Source organism: Akebia trifoliata, chromosome 15, assembly GCF_017979445.1.
Source record: "Akebia trifoliata isolate Shusen 1 chromosome 15, ASM1797944v1, whole genome shotgun sequence".
Lineage (NCBI taxonomy): Eukaryota > Viridiplantae > Streptophyta > Magnoliopsida > Ranunculales > Lardizabalaceae > Akebia > Akebia trifoliata.
In genome coordinates, this window is record NC_141389.1 from 5665762 (window position 1) to 5685019 (window position 19258).

The following is a 19258-nucleotide window of genomic DNA, read 5'->3' on the forward strand; positions in this document are numbered from 1 at the left end:
AGTAAACAAGTGGAATTATGAATTTCTTTCCTAATGTATTTCCACAAGCGACTTTTTGTTATTTGGTTTTGCTTTCTTGTATTTCATTAACGTACAAATTTCTTTCTTGTTTTTCCTTCCTGAAGGCATTTTTGTTGCATTGGCATTACGTTTTGATGTGTCGAGAGGGAAACAGAATCGGTATTTCAGAAGTGCATTTTTCGGGTACACAATTGGTTTGGTCCTAACTATTATTGTGATGAACTGGTTTCAGGCTGCACAGGTTAGTTACACAAGAGCCATAGTTTTTCATTTCTTGTGGTATATGTTTCCATTTCCTTAGCAAATTCCCTTTTGAATACAAGACTTGATCTCGTACTGGTTCATGTCCACACAATCAAAACACCATGTACCAATACAAGGTCAAGTATTCCTCTACTCTAGTAAGGATGCAACTTCTCTTCACTTAACCGACTTTCTTTGTGCACTTTCAGCCTGCACTTCTTTATATTGTACCAGCTGTTATTGGATCTTTGGCAGTTCATAGCATATGGAATGGGGAAGTCAAACCGGTTTGTTCTACACCCTATATCTGTTGTTTCGGTTGCTGCCTCTTAGCTTTATTTTTTAGTTTCTTTATTAATTGTACTAGAGTTTGCCCATGCCTATGGCATGCTCAGTCTCTTTGGGGGGTTAAGAGGGTAAAAGAAGAAAGTCAATAAAGTTGTAGGGGTATTATTGGAAAAGGGGTGGAAGGGTAAAGGCAATAAAGTTGGAGGATTATTATTGGAAACGGGGGAGAAGTAGAAAGAGAATAAAATTGGAAGGGGAATTATTGGAAAGGGGATAGAAAGGAAAAGGCAATAAAGTTGAAGGGTATTCTTGGAAAGGGGATAAACATTGGGGGAAGACAACCGCTGTGTTTTATTTTATAGATTTTCAGCCTTTTTGCCATCACATTCTATCTCTGCTATGGTGATGTCATAGTCACATAATCATAAGCTGCAATGTCTATTAAAACACTATTCTCCTTTGATCTTTCCCGGCAACGCTGATGTGATGATGTCATCCGTAAGCTGTGACTTACCAACTGAACATTGATATGTTGGTATTAATAATGCAACATCTAGCATAATATTGAAGCATAACCATTTATCAAATATATATATATATATATATATATATATATATATATATATATATATATATATATATATATATATATTTTCAGTTTGATCAATACTCCTTGCCTAGATGACACTTTATAAGCGCTCTTCTATTTACACTAATTATATGGGTTGTCTTCTTTGGGTGATGCTTGTCAGTCAATCTTCATTAATGCTTCTTCCCTAGAAGTGTCCTGATTATAGTTGCACTAAATATATTATGTGTTGGTTTTATTGATCTTAAAACCTAGGTTCTATTCCCGCCATCATCGTGTTACTGATGATCTCATTCAAAACAGGTTTACTGATAATAATAAAATTGAGTTTAGTTCAGACTTTTGGTTCAACTTCACAATAACTGGAAACTCCTCCATCTTACCACCAACTATTCTAAAGTTAGTTACAACTCCAACGTACGTATTGTTTGTGTCAAGGAGAAAATTAATAATGATGCAATTACTAGGGGGCATAATTAGGTAGCCGTTGAAAAGCTTTGATGTTGTCAAGTACAAAATGATTAAGTGGACTATGTTAGGAAAGAATATGAAGGGACTTGTTTCTTGTATGTCCCTTACATGCTGAAGACTATTTTTCGAAGAAAGATGGGGTTGCTAAGACCTGAATTGATCACGTTTAACTTCAAAGGATGACAAACCCAGTCCAGTCCACCGGATTTATGCTGAAATTGGGAAAATGGATTGTAATAAGATTGGGGTTCTTACTTTGTTGGAGGAGCTTAATTTTTCTTTTTTAGATTTTTAGAAGCCCATTTAGGTGGAAGGGCAAGTTCTTTTTGTGTGGGTTATGTTGGCCCTCAACGATATTTCAATACACGACAAAGAGGAGGCAGGCTGGATTGGTCAGTTTATGGAGATCCACTAATACTCTTGATTGTTCACGTTTTGGTATAAAATGTTAAAAGAAGTTCAAAGGTGTATTTTTTATGGACATCTGTTGGGTGTGTTTGCCTGTTTGGAAGACAAAATGACCGTAAATTCTACTATATGTGGCCATGTACATGTCCAACATAAGCTCATGTGGATAGAATTCATGTTTCTGTATCTGGTCAACAGAAGGAAAAATCCGGAAAGAACGATGCGAACCATGACCTCAAACTAAGCTGTATAATTTTCAGATTACTCATTAAAGTCCATAAGTTTTCGTCACGTGTTTGATAATACTTGTTAGCTATTATTTGTGTTGGTCTATTATCTAATAATTTTTCGTCCTGTGTAGCTGTTGGAGTTTAGTGAGTCTAAGACTGCCACTTCATCTCAAGATGGAGAGTCGAGTAGTAATGATGCCAAATCCAGCAAGAAAGAGGAGTAGAGTTCTTGCTGTCATCAATTGCGGAGCTAAATTGCGTAAGACGTGAGGTTGTTTACTTACATTGGGGATTCTGATACCTTAGAGCTTGTCCACAAATTAACATTGTGGAACTAGACAGAGTGCCATTGTAACAGAAGTTGGTACTTTAGTAATTTTGTTTTTTTTCAAACTTGTATACATCTTAAATATAATAAATCACAAAACATAAGCTCTATATATCAGAGCTAAATTCATGTCACGTCGTGTATATGATTGCATGAAAGATTGCTGATTATCTGACACCCCTATCACAGAACCGTAGATCATTTGCCTTGGAATACACAAGAATCACATTTATGATTGTGTTTCGAGGCAAATGATCCGGTTCTGAATATGACAGTGCTTGGACCAGCAGAAGATGAGGTGAGGAGAAATTGTTCGAGACTCACTAGAAACATGAAGACGTTAGTAAGAATATTTAAGTTCCTAAAACCCTCCTCTAACATATGCCCCCTTCACAGAACCGTATATCATTTGCCTTGGGATACGCAGAATCGTAAATCTTTTAATTGTGTATCTTGAGACAAATGATCTACAGTTCTGTGATGGGGAACGTATGTCAGAGGAGAGAGTATCATATTATCACGACCCTTGTTAGCAATCACCCATTTAATTCTTGAAAAATTCACAAATTTTTTGTTTTTTTCAATGAAAGTATTATTATTCGGATTATTGAATTATTTTGAATAATTTACGAATTTTAAGTTTGAAAATAATAAAACATGTTTTTTTATGAATTTTTATAAAACTCGATGAAAAAATAAAAATGCTACTATAACTCGTATGTTGTAACATGTAAGTTTGTAAGTTGTGATGTGTAACATAAGTCAATTTTGAAGTAGTTATGCTTCAAAATTTTGAAAGAATCCACATTTTTATATGACAAAGGTCCTTCTTATCTTTAAAAAAATAATGACATGACTGTACATTTATTTGAAATTATGCCTAAATTTTTTAAATTAATGATTTGTCCCTTAATTTAGGTCTTCTTTTTTTTTTTTTTCAATCCAATGCAACAATAACCTCAATGTCCTCATTATCACCACCATCATTATTACCATAACCAATTTCATCATCACCATCACTGTCATATGGCTGGATTTTTTGTTTTGAAATTTTTGAAATGAACTGGATAATACAGGTATGAAACATATGCTGCATATTTTTCATTTATCGAATTTTTGATCGGAATTTTGCAATCCAAAATTGAATACAACTTGAATTTTTCACGAACCGAATGTTTGCCATATTCCGAATTGCTAACAAGGTTCATGACTCAATATTAAATTGTGAGACAGTGCTTGGTCCAACGTATGATGATCGATAATCTCTTTGGATTGCTCAAAAGTTTGGGAAGAATCTAATCAAGATGGTTGATAGTGAGAGTTCTAATTAGGATGCATTAATAAATATAAAAAATTATGGCCCCCTCTTCCTATATATATGAAAAAAAAAACTTTGTGTTATAAAAAATAATTGCTTATGGGTTCTTTTAATATTTAAAATTAGCTTATTATCCCAATGAAACCATAAAATAAATGGGATCGATTCTTATGCATATTTTATACTTTTTTATATAATAAAAAATTATAAAATAAATGGTTTACTCCTTAATTGCTTAAAAACTAAAATGTGATTGCTATCATAATGGTAAATAAAATGTGAATAACCTAAAATCGTGAAAATAGGATTGTTGGAATAAATCACAAAATTCACCAGAAAATCTGCCAAGGGGTTCTGTCAAAAAATTCGAAAGGAAATAATCGACTATTTATTCTAATTTTTTTTTATCATTTTAAAAAATGCTGATCAATTTTGTTCAAAGATTTTCTATTGCCACATCAACTTTTGTTAAGGCCACCCCAGATGTGTGCAAAAGTTAGCAGAAGTTGGGGTGGCAATAAAATCTCTCTTTTTAATGATTGGAGAATTTTTATTTTTATTTTTATTCTATTTCTTTGCTCAAAATTTTTTTTTTCTCTGGCCAATCTGTCCTCTCAAAATTTGTTCACATTTGTTTTCCAATTTTTTTTTAAATTTATTTGTATTAACCAAGCTAAGATGACTCAAATCCCCTTTCTTGATCCACTGAATCTAATTTATCTCCATTATTTTCAGAAACATTTTATCCCAAATAGGGTGGCGACTTGGGCGGGTCAAACCCGAACCCGATTGGTTCAACCTGACCTTGGTGACAGTTTGGGCCAAAAACATTTGACCGAATCAAATCGGGTTGGGTTTGGGTATAGATATCGAATTTGCTCGAACCCAATTTACTTGAAGCTGAACTTAATATAATTATAATTTATAAATATTTTTAAATATCTTGATTCGTTCTCATTCACAAGTCACATTTCAAACTTTAATTGATTGCAAATTTTATAATTTTTTTACGTTCCACTATCTTTATATAAGCCATTATTACTACTATATTATCTTTACTATTAATGAGGAAAGACCCAACCCGACTTGGATTAGGCTTGGGTTGAACATTTTATGCTCAAGGTTGGATTGGGCATGGGCACGGGTTGGTATTTGTCAATTGTGGGTCGGGCATGGGTTGATCCTCAACCCGCTCGAGTTCGCCATAATCCCAAATAGAAGGAAGAAAGGAAAAATAATTTCAAAATCTCTAATGAAGTCTCATTATGTTTCAAAAATCGAACCGATGATTGAATAAAAATTTGGTCACCATTCATTAAAGACCCTAGTTCATTTTGGTTGGATCAACTCATTCATTAAAAAAAAAAAATAGAAATATTTATGTTTTTTCTTAAACTATTTTCATATTTTTTCATTAAATATCCTAAAATATTTATGTTTTGAGTTTCAATTTTCATCTCTAACCCTAATACAATTCATATTGGTCAATAAAAGACATCATCACTGACCCAAACCACAAATTACCATTATTTTCCTCTACTACACTAATAAACCTCAAAGTACTTCCTTCACCATCTTCCAACAACTCTATAACTTGTCTAAGTGGAAACTTAAATAAAATTTTCCCAACCCTAGGATTAGAAATGACCCAATTTGAAATAATTCCCTTTTTAGAGTGCAAAGCCACCCAAAATTCGCTCTTCAAATTCCTTTGATTGTTGTCGGGAAAGCCTGGAAGCTCGATAAATACACCCCACGTCTAAGTGTTTGGTCCTTGAAGCCAAAACTTTAGGATTCGACAATTTGTGGTCTCTGCAACAAGAACGAACGAGCAATCGTTGCTCATTGCAACACCATTAGAGAAAGCTAGGCTTTTTAGCATGGTTTTTAAACTCGGTTTCGTGTCTCATCTCGTCCAGGTTCGATATTGAGTCATCTCGGACGAGTTTTCCAATACGTTTGAGACGTCTCGTGAGACAAATAAAAAAATTGAACGTGAATCCTAAATCTCGGTCAAAAAAGCGACTTTGTGAGTTGGTCTCGTTCAGCTTTGATATTGAGTTAACTCAGGCGATACATCTCAGTCTCGGACGAGTTGTTTTAAAACCATGCCCCGTAGTAACACCTTCACTTCTTTGCTCGATTTATTGTATTTCATCAATCTTCCCATCTTGTCGCCAATTAAAATTGCCCTCATAAATTGTCTAGAGTAATATTACATAACAAGATTTAAAATCTAGTCTCGATGCATTGTCTTGGTTAAGAGAAATAACTTTAGGCCCATTCAATAATTTCAGATGTGGATTGAGGATTTGGGTTTCGATTCGATAAGATTCCTATTTAATAACATATGATTCTAGGTCAATTATATCCGGATGGCCCGTCCACTAAAATGTGAGGAAGTATGATTTATAGTATATATTTTGTTTAAATGTACCAAGTTTATTTATATTTGTAAATCTTGATCTGATCCGAACCCTTTCCGATTGTTATCAGGTTTGGATCCTAATAGTGGGATCTGACCAAAAACTAATCCGACTAAGGTCCAATCAAATCGGTTTCAGGTCATGGTTTTAAATCTCGTCTGAGATTGAGATGACTCGCATCGATCTCGTTAAGCAACGATATGGATTTACACAGTGTCTCAGCATTCACATCATCTCGCGAGATAAACGAGATATCTCGGACGATATTCTGAAAATCTTGGCCGAGTCAACCGGGATTTAGTAGATTTTGATTAAAATAATTAATTATTTTTAAGATTTGCAATGTTTATTATATAAATAAACACGTGATTTTACGACTAAACATTTCCTAATCTATGTTATTTTATTACAAAACTATAATTATTTTAATTTAAATATATGTAAATCAATCAATGTAAACCGAGTTTAATGGATTATCTTATCAAGATGAGTTCACTCATCCAAGACAACTCGGTCTCGTCCATGGACAAGACGAGACGTCAAACCGAGTTTTGAAACCATGTTTCGGGTTTGGATCTAATAAAAAACCAACCCAAGAAGGGTCAGATCCAATAATTATTGGATCAGTTATGAGTCCAATCTGATCCTTATCGGATTGGTCTTAGATGGATCCCAATTTAAAAACATGGGAAATTTCCCAAAAAGGTAAACAAAAATTCCAAAAATAGTAAATTATCATTTTCGGAATTCAAATATTTTTGTCAAGGTGGTAAAAATGAATTCATGCTCTACAAAATAGTAAATACTTTCATTGTTTTAATTTCAGTAAAACAGTTTTAAAAAAAAAGATGCTTTGTTTTATAAAACAATGAATTTTTTCCCTATTTTAGGTAAAATATTTTAATTTTGAAAATGGTAAATTACCGATTTTAGAATTAAAATGAACATTGTGCCATTTTGGTAATTTTTTTAATTTTCAACTCATGTTTTCGTAAATCACCCAAACAATGTGGAGAAAATTACCTTCTCTGTAAGTTTGTACTTGAGTCTGTGAAGTAAATCACATCTTCATCGTCGTCGATATCCAAACTATTGGTGAAATGGAAGGGCTTGTCTTCGGCCTTCATGATTAATTGAGTGGCTAAACCGCCATCGAGTCCCACCAATAAAAGCCCGAAGTCAGGCATCAGTAATATATAACTCTCTTGTTTTATTATGAAATCTTTGGCCTAATGGCCTCCATTTATTATGAAATCTTTGGCCTAATGGCCTCCAACACACATGTTCACACAATACTCTTTCCTTCACCGTAAGAATAATGTAATACTTATTTATCAAAATGGTAGAGTTTTCAAACTTATTTATCAAAACGGTAAACTATAGTAAATGCAGACTCATTGAATTAAGATGATAAGATATTACTTTATATAGAATTAAATTGAGGAATATGATTCGTTCAGTTGACACTAAATTTTAAAATAAAACTTTAACGATGAAAATTAAGGAAATTATAAGTGTTTTTAGATAATTTTGATGTTTATTTGACTTGGTCAATGTTTGGTATAATTACATTTTTTTATTGTTTCTTGTTGAGGAGCATTGATGGTAAACTGATCATTTTGATAAAAGAAAATCAGTCCATTATGATATACCAGACAAGTGATTGTCATTTTGACATGTGGCATTGATGACATAAGTAATAAGATGTGAACTTTTTTTACAATGAAAGAAATGAAATTTCCTGATTCCTGATTATATCACCTCGCAACATTCAAAAACATGATCCAATACCATAGTGCTATTGAGAATGTAATTATCTTAATTTAAAAAAATTATTTTTACTGTTAAATTTTAATTTTAAATTTGGATATTCGATAGCCATCCATTTTCAACACCTTTTATCAAGCACGAAAAACTTTATTTTTTTTTTTTATATAGATAATGTTGAAGTAACATTGTAGGGTACATCATGGGAGGCATTTTTGATGTAGAAGTGAGTAGGAACTATAGATGTTTTTCATCGAGATCTCACTCATATCTGGGTATTGAATAATTGACTCAAGTTCTTTGTTTTCTGGTATTTGTGATTGACCTTCCCCTGTTAAATTCCAGGTTGCAGGTAATTGAATATCATTCCATAAAATTCTTTTGAGTACTAATTTATTTGATTTATAGATATTATTTTGTAATAAAAGGGTTTCTCCTTCCAAATAGGGTTTTGTTAAAGCTCCTAGATTTATTGTTGTTGTCATTGTTTTGTAAACAATTCTAAAAACTAAAGCTAATGGTTGTGATCCTAGTATCATGTTATATCCTGAAATTTGAATATTTAGACTTAAGACTTTCATTATACCTGGATCTGATAATGCTACTGTAAAGTTAGAAAAACTATCAAAGTAAATGGGTCCATCACAAAGGCTTGATTCAACTAATCCTAACAAAGAATCTGAGAAGTTTAAATGTCTTTTGTCTCTTAAGTAGAGTAGTACTGAGGCTTTTAAACCTATTCTGGTTAAGGATTTAATACCTACTTGAATTAATCCTATATGTAGAAACTTGTGTTTCTGTTGGTGTTTTAATATTAATTCTTTTGAAAATAATTCTACTGTTTGATGTTCTGTGACTAAAAGGATTGTTTGTTCACAGACTTTTATTGTATAATCTGTTTTTGTAAGAAAATTTTCTTTTTTTCTATATGTTTTTAATGGGAACCATGAGAATATTCCAATTATAGATTCAATGTCTATTATTGAATTTTCTTCCATATTCAAGACGTCTGGATTTTCTGGATCTGAACTATGTCTTCCAGAAACTAATTTAATCAAAGAGTTTATTTTAAACTTATATGTTGAAACTTATCTGAACATCAAAATCTTTTCTTATATTTTATTTTATGCCTCGTTATAATTTTGATATAAAAGAAAGATATCAATTACTTATGGTTTATTTTACTGATTTAATTGCTAAAGAATTATCTTACTCAAGACAAAACAGACCCAGAGACGAAGAATATTGGGAAAATCATCAAAAACTAGTTGAAACAAGAGAAGAGTATTTTAGAATTTCACAATTAAGATTTGAAGAAAGAAACCCTTGGATTAAATTGTTACCAGAAGAAGATCGTGTAGGATTCAGATTCAGCTTCTAAAGATAAATTCAAAATTCCTGATTAAAATGTCTAAAAGGATTAAAATGGTATCAGAGCCGATGAAAAAGCATCGATGGTTCCTACCCATTTCCATGTCAGAAATGTCCTCCTGCAATGTTATTGTGATTTTTTTTTTCTTTCATTATTTTTTTTATCATGAGTATTTTCATGAAATCTAGAAGGTTTTGGTATTCGATTGTCAAAATCATAATCCATGTGGATCCCATAATACTTTTTAGATTTAAAATTTAAAAATTAAGATTTCTTAGTGGATGTGCAAGCAGGAGAGAGATAGTTTATCTCTTATTACTTACGTCATCAATACCACATGTCAAACCAATGTTGGGTTGTGAGCAAACAATCACTCTATTTTCGATCTAGTGAAAAATGGTAAGAATAATGATGAATGCACACGATTGGATATGTAGCTGAGGTGACAAGGGCACAGAATCACACATCTTTTTCATGTATGTCCCCATGAAAATGATCTATAATTATGTGCCCTTGCCACATCAGCCGCGTATCATCACCGGGTGCATTCATCACGACTCAAGTGGTAATTACAAGTTGAACAAGGAGTGCTTTTTTTTTTTCACTCATAGCCCCCACAGCTCTTTGATGTGTAAGCAAAATGACAAAATTAAAAGAGACAATTTATCTCTCCTACCCATTGGTCCTCTGACCAAAAAAAATTAATTTTAAGATTTCAAATCTTAAAAACATCATTGACCCAAATTTGATTACTGCAATCTTTTAGGTTTGATGAAAAAATTCAATTTAAAGAATAATTCAAAAAGAAAATAAATAAATTTTGAGTTTGATCTAAAGTGTTGAAAATAAATAATTATTAAAATCTCAAATTTAAAAGTAAAATTCAACGATAAAAACTTATTTTTAAAAAAAATTTCATAATTCATAGAATTTCATCCTCTACAATCCTGTGATATCAAATCATATTTTTAGATGATACAAGGTGATGCAATAAAAAAATTTCTTTTTTCATTATGGGCATGAGAGAGAAATTTTCTCTTGTTTTGATTTTGACTTTTTAGCCATATGTCAAATGGTTGTAGCACTGTGAGTAAAAAAACCATGCCTAGCTATTCTCTATTTTAAATGCTATCTTGAATACCATATTTGATAGAATAAGTAGTTTTTTACAATCGATAAATAGAGTTTTTGATCAAAATATCTCCATGTGAAAACTTATATACTAACTTTATATGGATCTTTAATTGATCTGTCCATAATTAAGTTAAAATACGAAATTCAAAATTCATTATAAAACATGTCCAATTAATATATCATGTGTCCCTAAGATATTTGTTGACTCGAGAAAAGGAGTAAGTGTCTTGCCCCAATACTGAAATTTCTTGTTTTTTCATGAGTCACTCAATCATGTCCCCTATATGTACAATCTTTGTTTTATAAGTTGAATTTGAATAAACACAAGTAGAGTTGACCCCATCAAGTTGGATGAAACCTATGTCACTAATTTCATTTCCAATATCGAATTGTTCAAGAATCTAACCATTCAAGCTTATTTTTATTTTATTTTGGAATTTAGCAAAATTGTACTTTTTCGTTTCGTTTTTTTGGCTTTGGTGGACCGCAAATACCAACCACCCTAGCATGTGCTCAACAATTAAATATAGTCTCTTTTAAGTAGAGGGCCATAGAGAGATTCAAAAGTGTGATCTAAAGAGCAAATTCAGTCACTCTTACCATCTCAGCTAACTCCTAATGATTCCCAAAATTTGCGAACTTAACCATTTTATCATTAGATTCAAAAATATTATAGTTTAAATTTTTTAATATTATAATTATACTTATAACTTCTATGCTTGAATATAGTGATAAAAAACTATGATTTTTTAAAATAGTTGTCGATTAAATCATGATTTAAAAAAAAAATCATGAAGATTTTGATATAAAAAAACTTTGATTTTAAAAAAAAATCACAATTAATTGTGCTTTAATTTGAAGCTCACTCTTGCTGAATTATTCCCGAGCCCCAACTTTGTCACTATGTCAGCTTGAATTATATACATGCATAAGTAACCGAACTAACAAACCTAAATGAAAAAAAAAGGATTTGTTCTAGGGTGGCAAACCATGAACCCAAATTCAAATCAAGCGAATCGACGAACTAGGTAACAAAGATTGAAACTGAGTTACAATATCGAGTCAACTCAAAATTCAAATGAGTTGAACGCATTTTAAAGCGTATAGATATAAACATCCAATTCAAGTACCTATGCGGAGAAGTAATGGCAAATTCAATCAATCCTTTGTCTTCTCCTTCCCATTTCAGGATTTTACCGTCACTAACTCCTGTATACAGACCTTCTCCATTAGGATCAAAAGCTAGACTCTCTGGTCCAAAAGCACTTCTGATTAGTTTTATTGTTTTAGCTTCTTTGAGCTTATCATTGGCTCCATTAATTAGAGTTAGTTACACACATGGTTTTTAAACTCGGTTTCGTGTCTTGTCTCAGTCAGGCCTGATATCGAGTCGTCTCGGACGAGTTTTCTGATATGTTTGAGACGACTCGTTCAAAAAATCAAAAAATTGAGCGTGAGTCCTAAATCTCGGTCAAAAAAATGACTTTGTGAGTTGGTCTCGTTCAACTTTGATACCAAGTTAACTCGGGCAATACGTCTCGGTCTTGGACAAGTTTTGAAACCATGGTTACACATAAGTAAGACATTATAGGGTAATTTAAACATGCCCCTTTGGTTTTCACTGAATATTTGAGATAGCCTCATGTGTTTTCAAACCGATGAAATCCCCTTTGAACTTGGCCTTCTATAGAAGATCAATAGGAAATGTCTTAAATGCCCTCATCTTCAATTGTAGCCCAAAAGAACATTAAACTCTTTTTATTAACTAGCTACGTACATATATAGGGTAAATAAGACAATATAGGGTAATTTAGACATACCCCTCTAGTTTATGGTGAATATGTGAAATAGCGTCTTTATGTTTTCAAATTGATGACATGCCCCTAGACTTTGGTCTTCTATGAGAGATTACTAGAAAATGAATTAAGGAAGGACCTTCTTCCTCAATCACTATAACTTCTAGAATATATGAGGTTTTTTTCTAGCTATTCCATTTCTAATTCAATCTTTTGTGAAAAATTGTAATTTTTCGCAGAATCTTGAGGTTGACTACGAGAGTAAAATATTTATCCATGAATTTGAAGACAATGAATTTTTAAGAAAAATTGAAGGATTTTCCTGTGAGAGTTGGGCTTTTAAGTCATTTTATATTAGTCTCTTGGAGAATACTACTGTCAAGGAATGCCATCAGTTTGAAAATACAAGGGTGATTCCTAAATATTCATAAAAAGGAGGGTCATGTATAAATTTCCCTTCACCCCAAATGTTATAAAGTTAGATTCCACTTGTAACTTGTGGAAAAGGAGTTCGATTTTGATTGAAGTGGCCTGGCTTTCTCAATTTTGACAAATCTTTGTTTTACATGACACTTGGCATCATTTGTTTTCAAACTGATGATACATCCCTCCATGATTTTAGGGGAATATTTAAGATACCACTTTGTGAAAATTGAAAATTTTGACCATGAAAATTGAAAATTTTGACCAAGAAAATTCGACAGACCAAAGCCTATAAATTTTAGACCAAATTTCAATGGCTCATGGCCGTTGAAATTTTTTATGTTTCTCAATTCGACAGTTTAGAGTCATTAAATTTCTCCCATCCTTCAATGGTTTCGATCAGTCAAAAAAATAATTTGACAATGAAAATTTTGACGTCTTGGTCTGTTGAAGTTTATGAAATTCAACGGCCTTAGACCTTTAAATATAGACTTTTTTCACGTTGTGTATGTTCCTATGATTTCAAACTGATGATACGATCCCTTTATACATTTCGAGTTATGATCAATGTGGTTGTTATTGTCGTTGAAGAAATTGAAAATGATTGATTTGAAAAAAAAATGTATATATTTTAAAGTCATGTTTCATGTGTATATAAGAGAAGGCAATGGGGTATCTCAAGTTTTCACCAAAAGGCAACGGACCAATTATCAGTCAAAGCGGATGTTTCCATAAATAAATAAAAAAACAAAGTGGCTATATTTAACTACTGTCACATGTAGGGTGGTTGGTACGTGCAGCCCTCCAAAGCACAAAAAAAAAAAAAATAATAAGTCTCATCTAAAGTTCGATGGAAATTATTGGATCGAGCCAGATAGATTATGGAAGAACCATGGACTGGTTCATTTGAATCTAATAAGATTATATATAAAAAATAGTGAGAGCATATATGATACATTAAACAATAATAGAAGACATCGAGATGTCAGTTAACTTAGTTGGTAATGTCTTTAGGTGATGATAATAGAGACCTGGGTTCAAATCTTGCAAACATTGAGTTATTGAACTCGTTAAAAACAAGCTTATCGATCAAAATAATAATAATAATAGAAGACATGACTTTAGACATAATTGAATAGAAGAGCACGACTAGTGTATTTAACCTTAGATTGTGGCATATCAGAAGACTACATTGATGTTGCCAATCATGCTTATTTTTTGGAAGGTATAAAAGGGTGTGGCAATTTTTGAGGGAGCGCCATTAAACTTTTCATGAACCTTACTATATCAATGAATAACTAGATTTCTTGTGGTTGTCCAAAGTAATGAGATGAACAAACGATGGTCTAGATTATCTGATAATTGGATTATCAGACGATGAACCCAATCTTTAGATACCCTCCAATAGTGATTTAGAGGCAAAGAGTGCTCCTTGAAAGTGGTTGGAAGCTCTCGAGATTCTGCAACATCCACCCTCAATAAAAGTAAATTTCAGGTTTAGAACTGCAACTCAGGCAATTTGGGTAAGGTTAGGGATCTACTTAATCCTAACTCAAACTTAACAAACACCAACCTATGCCCATGCCCAGCCCAAGTTGGGTTGGTTGAGTTAATTCAATTCCCATTAATACTAGATAATTTAGTAATGGTATGGGTATATAAAGATAAGTGATATGTAAAAGAACTTAAAAATTAATTATTTATCCTAAATGTGTTTCAATTTCCAACAATAAAAAAAAAAAAAAAAATTTAAGTTGTAATATAATCATTACAAGGTAATATGGAATCACATAAACAAAAGCATTAATAAAAAAAAAAAAAAAAATTTGTTTATTCAATTAAAATTTGTTTAGGTTGCTTGATACCCATGCTCGAGCCTAACCTGATTTGAGCTGAGCATTTTGTTTTGCCTAAACCCTTGAGATCGAATCCTAGCTAACCATCCACAAACCTGACCCAAGGCTAGGTTCGACCCAACAGGTTTGGGTTTGACCTGCCCAAGTTGCAGCCTTATTACTAGTCTAGGGTGATAGATGGGTCTTTAATAAGCATCAAACTCAATATACCAAACAATCAATTAATGAAAGTGTGTGTCTATATTGATCGTCGAGAAAATGTTTTAGGAATGGAAGTGGGTTCAAATAGTGATAAAACAGAGGAGGGGTATCTCTAATATCAACCAAAATAAACGGGTGTATAGGTTCGCTGCTTTTCACAGACCATGAGCGAATTGAATTGTGAACTTAATCGAAGCTGATCTTGGTTAGAGCGAATCTAGTAACATATAAAATGGTAAGAATCACAACTTCCCCTCCAGCTCCACCCAGGCTACTCAATCGTCTGGATTGTTGTCCACGTAATACCCAAATCATTTTGTGGTGATCGTTGTCGCCATTTCATGTTGGGTATCATAAATGGCTCCATCTCAATTATTATTAACAATGGAACATTGAAATTCATTTTGAGAATTACTACCAACCCTAGATACTTCAACTATGATTTTATCTAAACTCCACTTTTCATAATTGGACCTAATTCTGACTCTAGATTGTGACTTAATCTCAAGTTAGAAGTATCTTACCATTAAATTTAAATAGAGGTTTGAACATGCAAGAAGAGTATTGTAGGCAACAAATTTTGAAAAGACTCTTATAAATGGGTCCCATTCAACACCCTACACTTTACCCTACATGTTTTGTCCTACATGGGTTAGAAGTTTTGGAATAGGCTGATTTTTGGTGAGGTTGATCTCTACGGTTAGAAGATCATCCTCACCAAAAATCAGTCCATTCCAAAACTTCTAATCCCATCAAAAATGGTTTACAAAAAATGGACGGTCCACGATTTTTCAACTTGTAAACATGGGGCTAGAAATTTCAAAATGGGCTGATTTTTGGTGAGGAGGATCTTCTAACCATAGAGATCATCCTCACAAAAAATCAGCCTATTCCAAAACTTCTAACCCATGTAGGACAAAATATGTAGGGTAAACAATAGGGTAAATCGTAGGGTGTCGAACATTTCCCTTTATAAATTTCACAAATCAAGTTAAAGTCCCTAAAAGTCATAAATGGGCCTACACATCTAGACCTTCTAATTTTCACAGATAAAACCCATGGTCGAACAAATCCAATTGATCCACCTTAACTATTAGGCTTCACACCCAAATAAATGAGTTTTGCTCAACAATAACCCATATAATGTTTAAAATTGATTTGGACAAATTTAACCTTTAGATGAACCAATCAAAACTCTTTAAGTCAAGGTGTAATTGGAAAGCTAAATTATCTTAAATCTAAAAATACCAAAGCCTCTCTCATTTGGAGAGGAGGGGGATCACTCTCTTAGAAAACAGAAGTTCCCCCTCTAGAGAAGAAGACGTTTTCAATCCCTCCTCTAGAAATAAAACAAAACTCTTCAAGAGACTTAGACTTCAATTAAATAGAAGATTAAGCCTAAAGTCCTTTTTCGGAAGTCAAAAAATCATTCTCTATCGATAAAGCGTGAAACTCAGAGAGAATAAAATCTATAGAAGTCTAAATAAAAAATCAAACACAAACAAAACTATCGTCAAAGTAACCTTCTTTGCAAATCAAACGCCAAGTTCAAAGAAAAAAAAATAACACACCTCATATTTATTTTTATACTTGACAGTTAATCAGATGAAAAACATTGAGATATGTATCTCTATTTCATCAAAATCATTTGTACTCTTGTTTCACGAATCTCAAGATAGATTTATGAAATTTGTTGTCGACAATCATTATTCTCGAAATCTTTTACTAAAGATTTTGTGTCAATTAAATAAATCTCACTTCTCCATTCCACTTTATTCTAAAGTATGTCTTTTATTATTGAAAAAGTGTTTGTATATGCTTTAAGAGTTTTGTTAACATGTGCCCTAAGGACACAAGATATACTGCAATAAATACACCTTGAAAATTGAATTTTGTATTGAAAACCCCCTAAAAATATCTTTTTTTTTAAAATACCCTCGTCCACTTGTTCCCAAGGTGTAACAAAACCCCTGCTTTAATTATCTTTATTTAGATTCTTTTAAGTTTTTATCCCCATAACTTTATTATTTGTTTTAATTGGCCTTCATTGAAAATAGCTGGAGTTGGATTTATAAGTTAATGGGAGAAAGGATTTTGTACTTCAGTGTGTTAAGTACCTACATAGCTCCATTTCTTCTATTTGAACACGTGGAACTCTATTTGGGATCTATTGATTTATGTTAGAAAGATCTTTTTCCTTTGACCTGGATATGAAACATTCTTGGGGCCTAATTTGTACCAACTAGACTCAAGCGTTTTTCAAGGTTGTCTTAAGGGCCAATCAATTGCCACGTACACACAAAAGTGATATAGTTAAAGACATCCTCGGAGTACAGGATCCGGACTCTTGCCTAAAAGATAACGCCTAAGGAAAGCAAATAAGCTTTTATTTAAAAAAATGATTAAAAGTTAATTCTTACACATACCCCCTCTACGTTTTGGTGAATGTTTGAGACACTCCTTGTGACTTCAAACTGATGACACCCCCCTTGACCTCGGTCTATTTCAAAGATTAATAGAAAATAACCTAAATGCCCTCCTCTTCAATCTCAATTTATTTTCATTTTTCTCAAAAAGAAAAAAAACAAAAAAAACAAAAAAAACAAAAAATCTGTCATATATTCATGCTCTTCAATTTTTTGGATAATTTTTTTTAACAATAATCATGGTCCATTTTGACAATTTATGATGATGAATGACAAATGAAAAATAATATGCTCATAATTTTAAAGATTTAGCTGTCACGTTTGATCTATTTCTACGATTCATAGAAATGAATGACAAATAAAGAACTACACAATTATAATTTTGAAGACTTAATCGTAACATTTGGTTTGAATGTCCATTTTGTCACTGTAACATATGCATTTTGATAAGATATATCTAGTGTGGAGTTCAAAAAATTGAATTAATGATCTCGACAATTTTGACTTTCCGAGCTCGATGGTAGATAAATTTTCTTGAAAAATACCCAAAACGAATATGTTACAATGGCAAAATGTACACTAAGATCAAACGCTACATTTTGATTCGAATATCCAACTCCATCAATCTTATTCAGAGTATCATATTTGATCCCAATTTGTCTACTTTTCCATTATAATATATGCATTTTGGTTATTTCAGAAAAACCCATCTAGTATTTAGTTTTAAAATTTAAAATCGTTGAGATCACCGATTAAATGTCAATTTGACAATTTATTTATTTTTTGAACTCAACACTAGATGAATCTTCTTGAAATATCAAAACGTGAAATAGACACACAAATCAAATATTATGACTAAATCTTTAAAATTATGATTATGTAGTTCTCATTCATCATTTTATTGTCAATCTTGATGATTTGAATTATTTTATTCTTTCAATTTTTCGAGGTCAACATTAGATAGATCTTCATAAGATATCCAAAATGTGTTTATTATATTGATGGAACATGTATTCAAATTAAACATTAGGACTAGACCTTCAAAATCATGTGTATGTCATTATCCATTCGTCATTAGTCGTCACAAATCGACAAAAATGACTTCGAAATTGTTGAAATTATGATTATATCATTCTCCATTTGCTATTCACAATCACATGTTGCTATAATTAATCGCAATCTCTGTTAAAAAAAAAAACTTAAGTTAAAATAAGAAAATAACAAATTTTTTTTTTAAACTTTTGTCATGGCGAGGGGGGTTTTAAAAAGAGACATTTTACTAGCTAGATTATCAAGTTACAGTAAAAAAAATTAGGGAGTATTTAGAAAGGAATACCTCCCGAAAGGTCCATTAAGTAATTTTCTCAAAATTCAATCTTGTTCTTGAAGATGAAATTTTCACGAGAGCTGCGATTGGCACCCTAACTTTTGCTTAGTACACCCTAGTTCCTTAAATTATTTCTCTCTCCCCAATTAAAAATTAAAACACTCTTCAAACATTGCAAAGGTTTGCCATAAATTACACTATCAACGTTACAAAATATTTTAACACTCATTCAAACAATTTCAATAGTTGTTTACGATTATGATTAGACTCATATAAAACACTAAACCCAAAAAATAAAAAAATATAGCTAAAGAAAACGAGAGAGCTTCTATTAGCAATCCAACTTTTTTACTTATTCTCATCCATTCATTTCTTTTCTTTATTTTTAATTGGAGTGTAATAAGTAAATATTGGAGTGCCAATATCAGCTCTCTTCTTAATTCTTTTATGTCAAAGGTCAAAGGATATGTCATTATTGGTTTGAAATTAGAGGAGTGTATCCCAAATATTCACATAAACATGGGGGTATGTCTAAAATCACCCAAAACCAAAAGAAAGAGAAAATAACAAAAACGAATAACGACAATTATACCAAAGGTGCAATTCTCAAAACAACGCCTTGTAGTTGTACCAA

The 19258-nt window shown here is 32.0% G+C and overlaps 1 protein-coding gene and 1 pseudogene across 1 annotated transcript in view; one reads left to right on the forward strand and one right to left on the reverse strand.

Annotated features, from left to right (window-relative positions):
- Window positions 1–2688, forward strand: part of LOC147384086 (signal peptide peptidase 1-like) — a 34155-nt gene extending 31467 nt beyond the window's left edge. Inside the window, exons 10-12 of the mRNA XM_086426042.1 lie at window positions 126–262; window positions 474–551; window positions 2382–2688. Of these exons, the coding sequence (XP_086282168.1) occupies window positions 126–262; window positions 474–551; window positions 2382–2474 (308 nt within the window). The 3' untranslated portion in view covers window positions 2475–2688. The remainder of the gene's footprint in view (window positions 1–125; window positions 263–473; window positions 552–2381) is intronic.
- A 2673-nt stretch (window positions 2689–5361) lies between these two features.
- LOC147384087 (protein STRICTOSIDINE SYNTHASE-LIKE 10-like) lies at window positions 5362–14439 on the reverse strand (annotated as a pseudogene).
- Between the last annotated feature and the right edge of the window lie 4819 nt (window positions 14440–19258).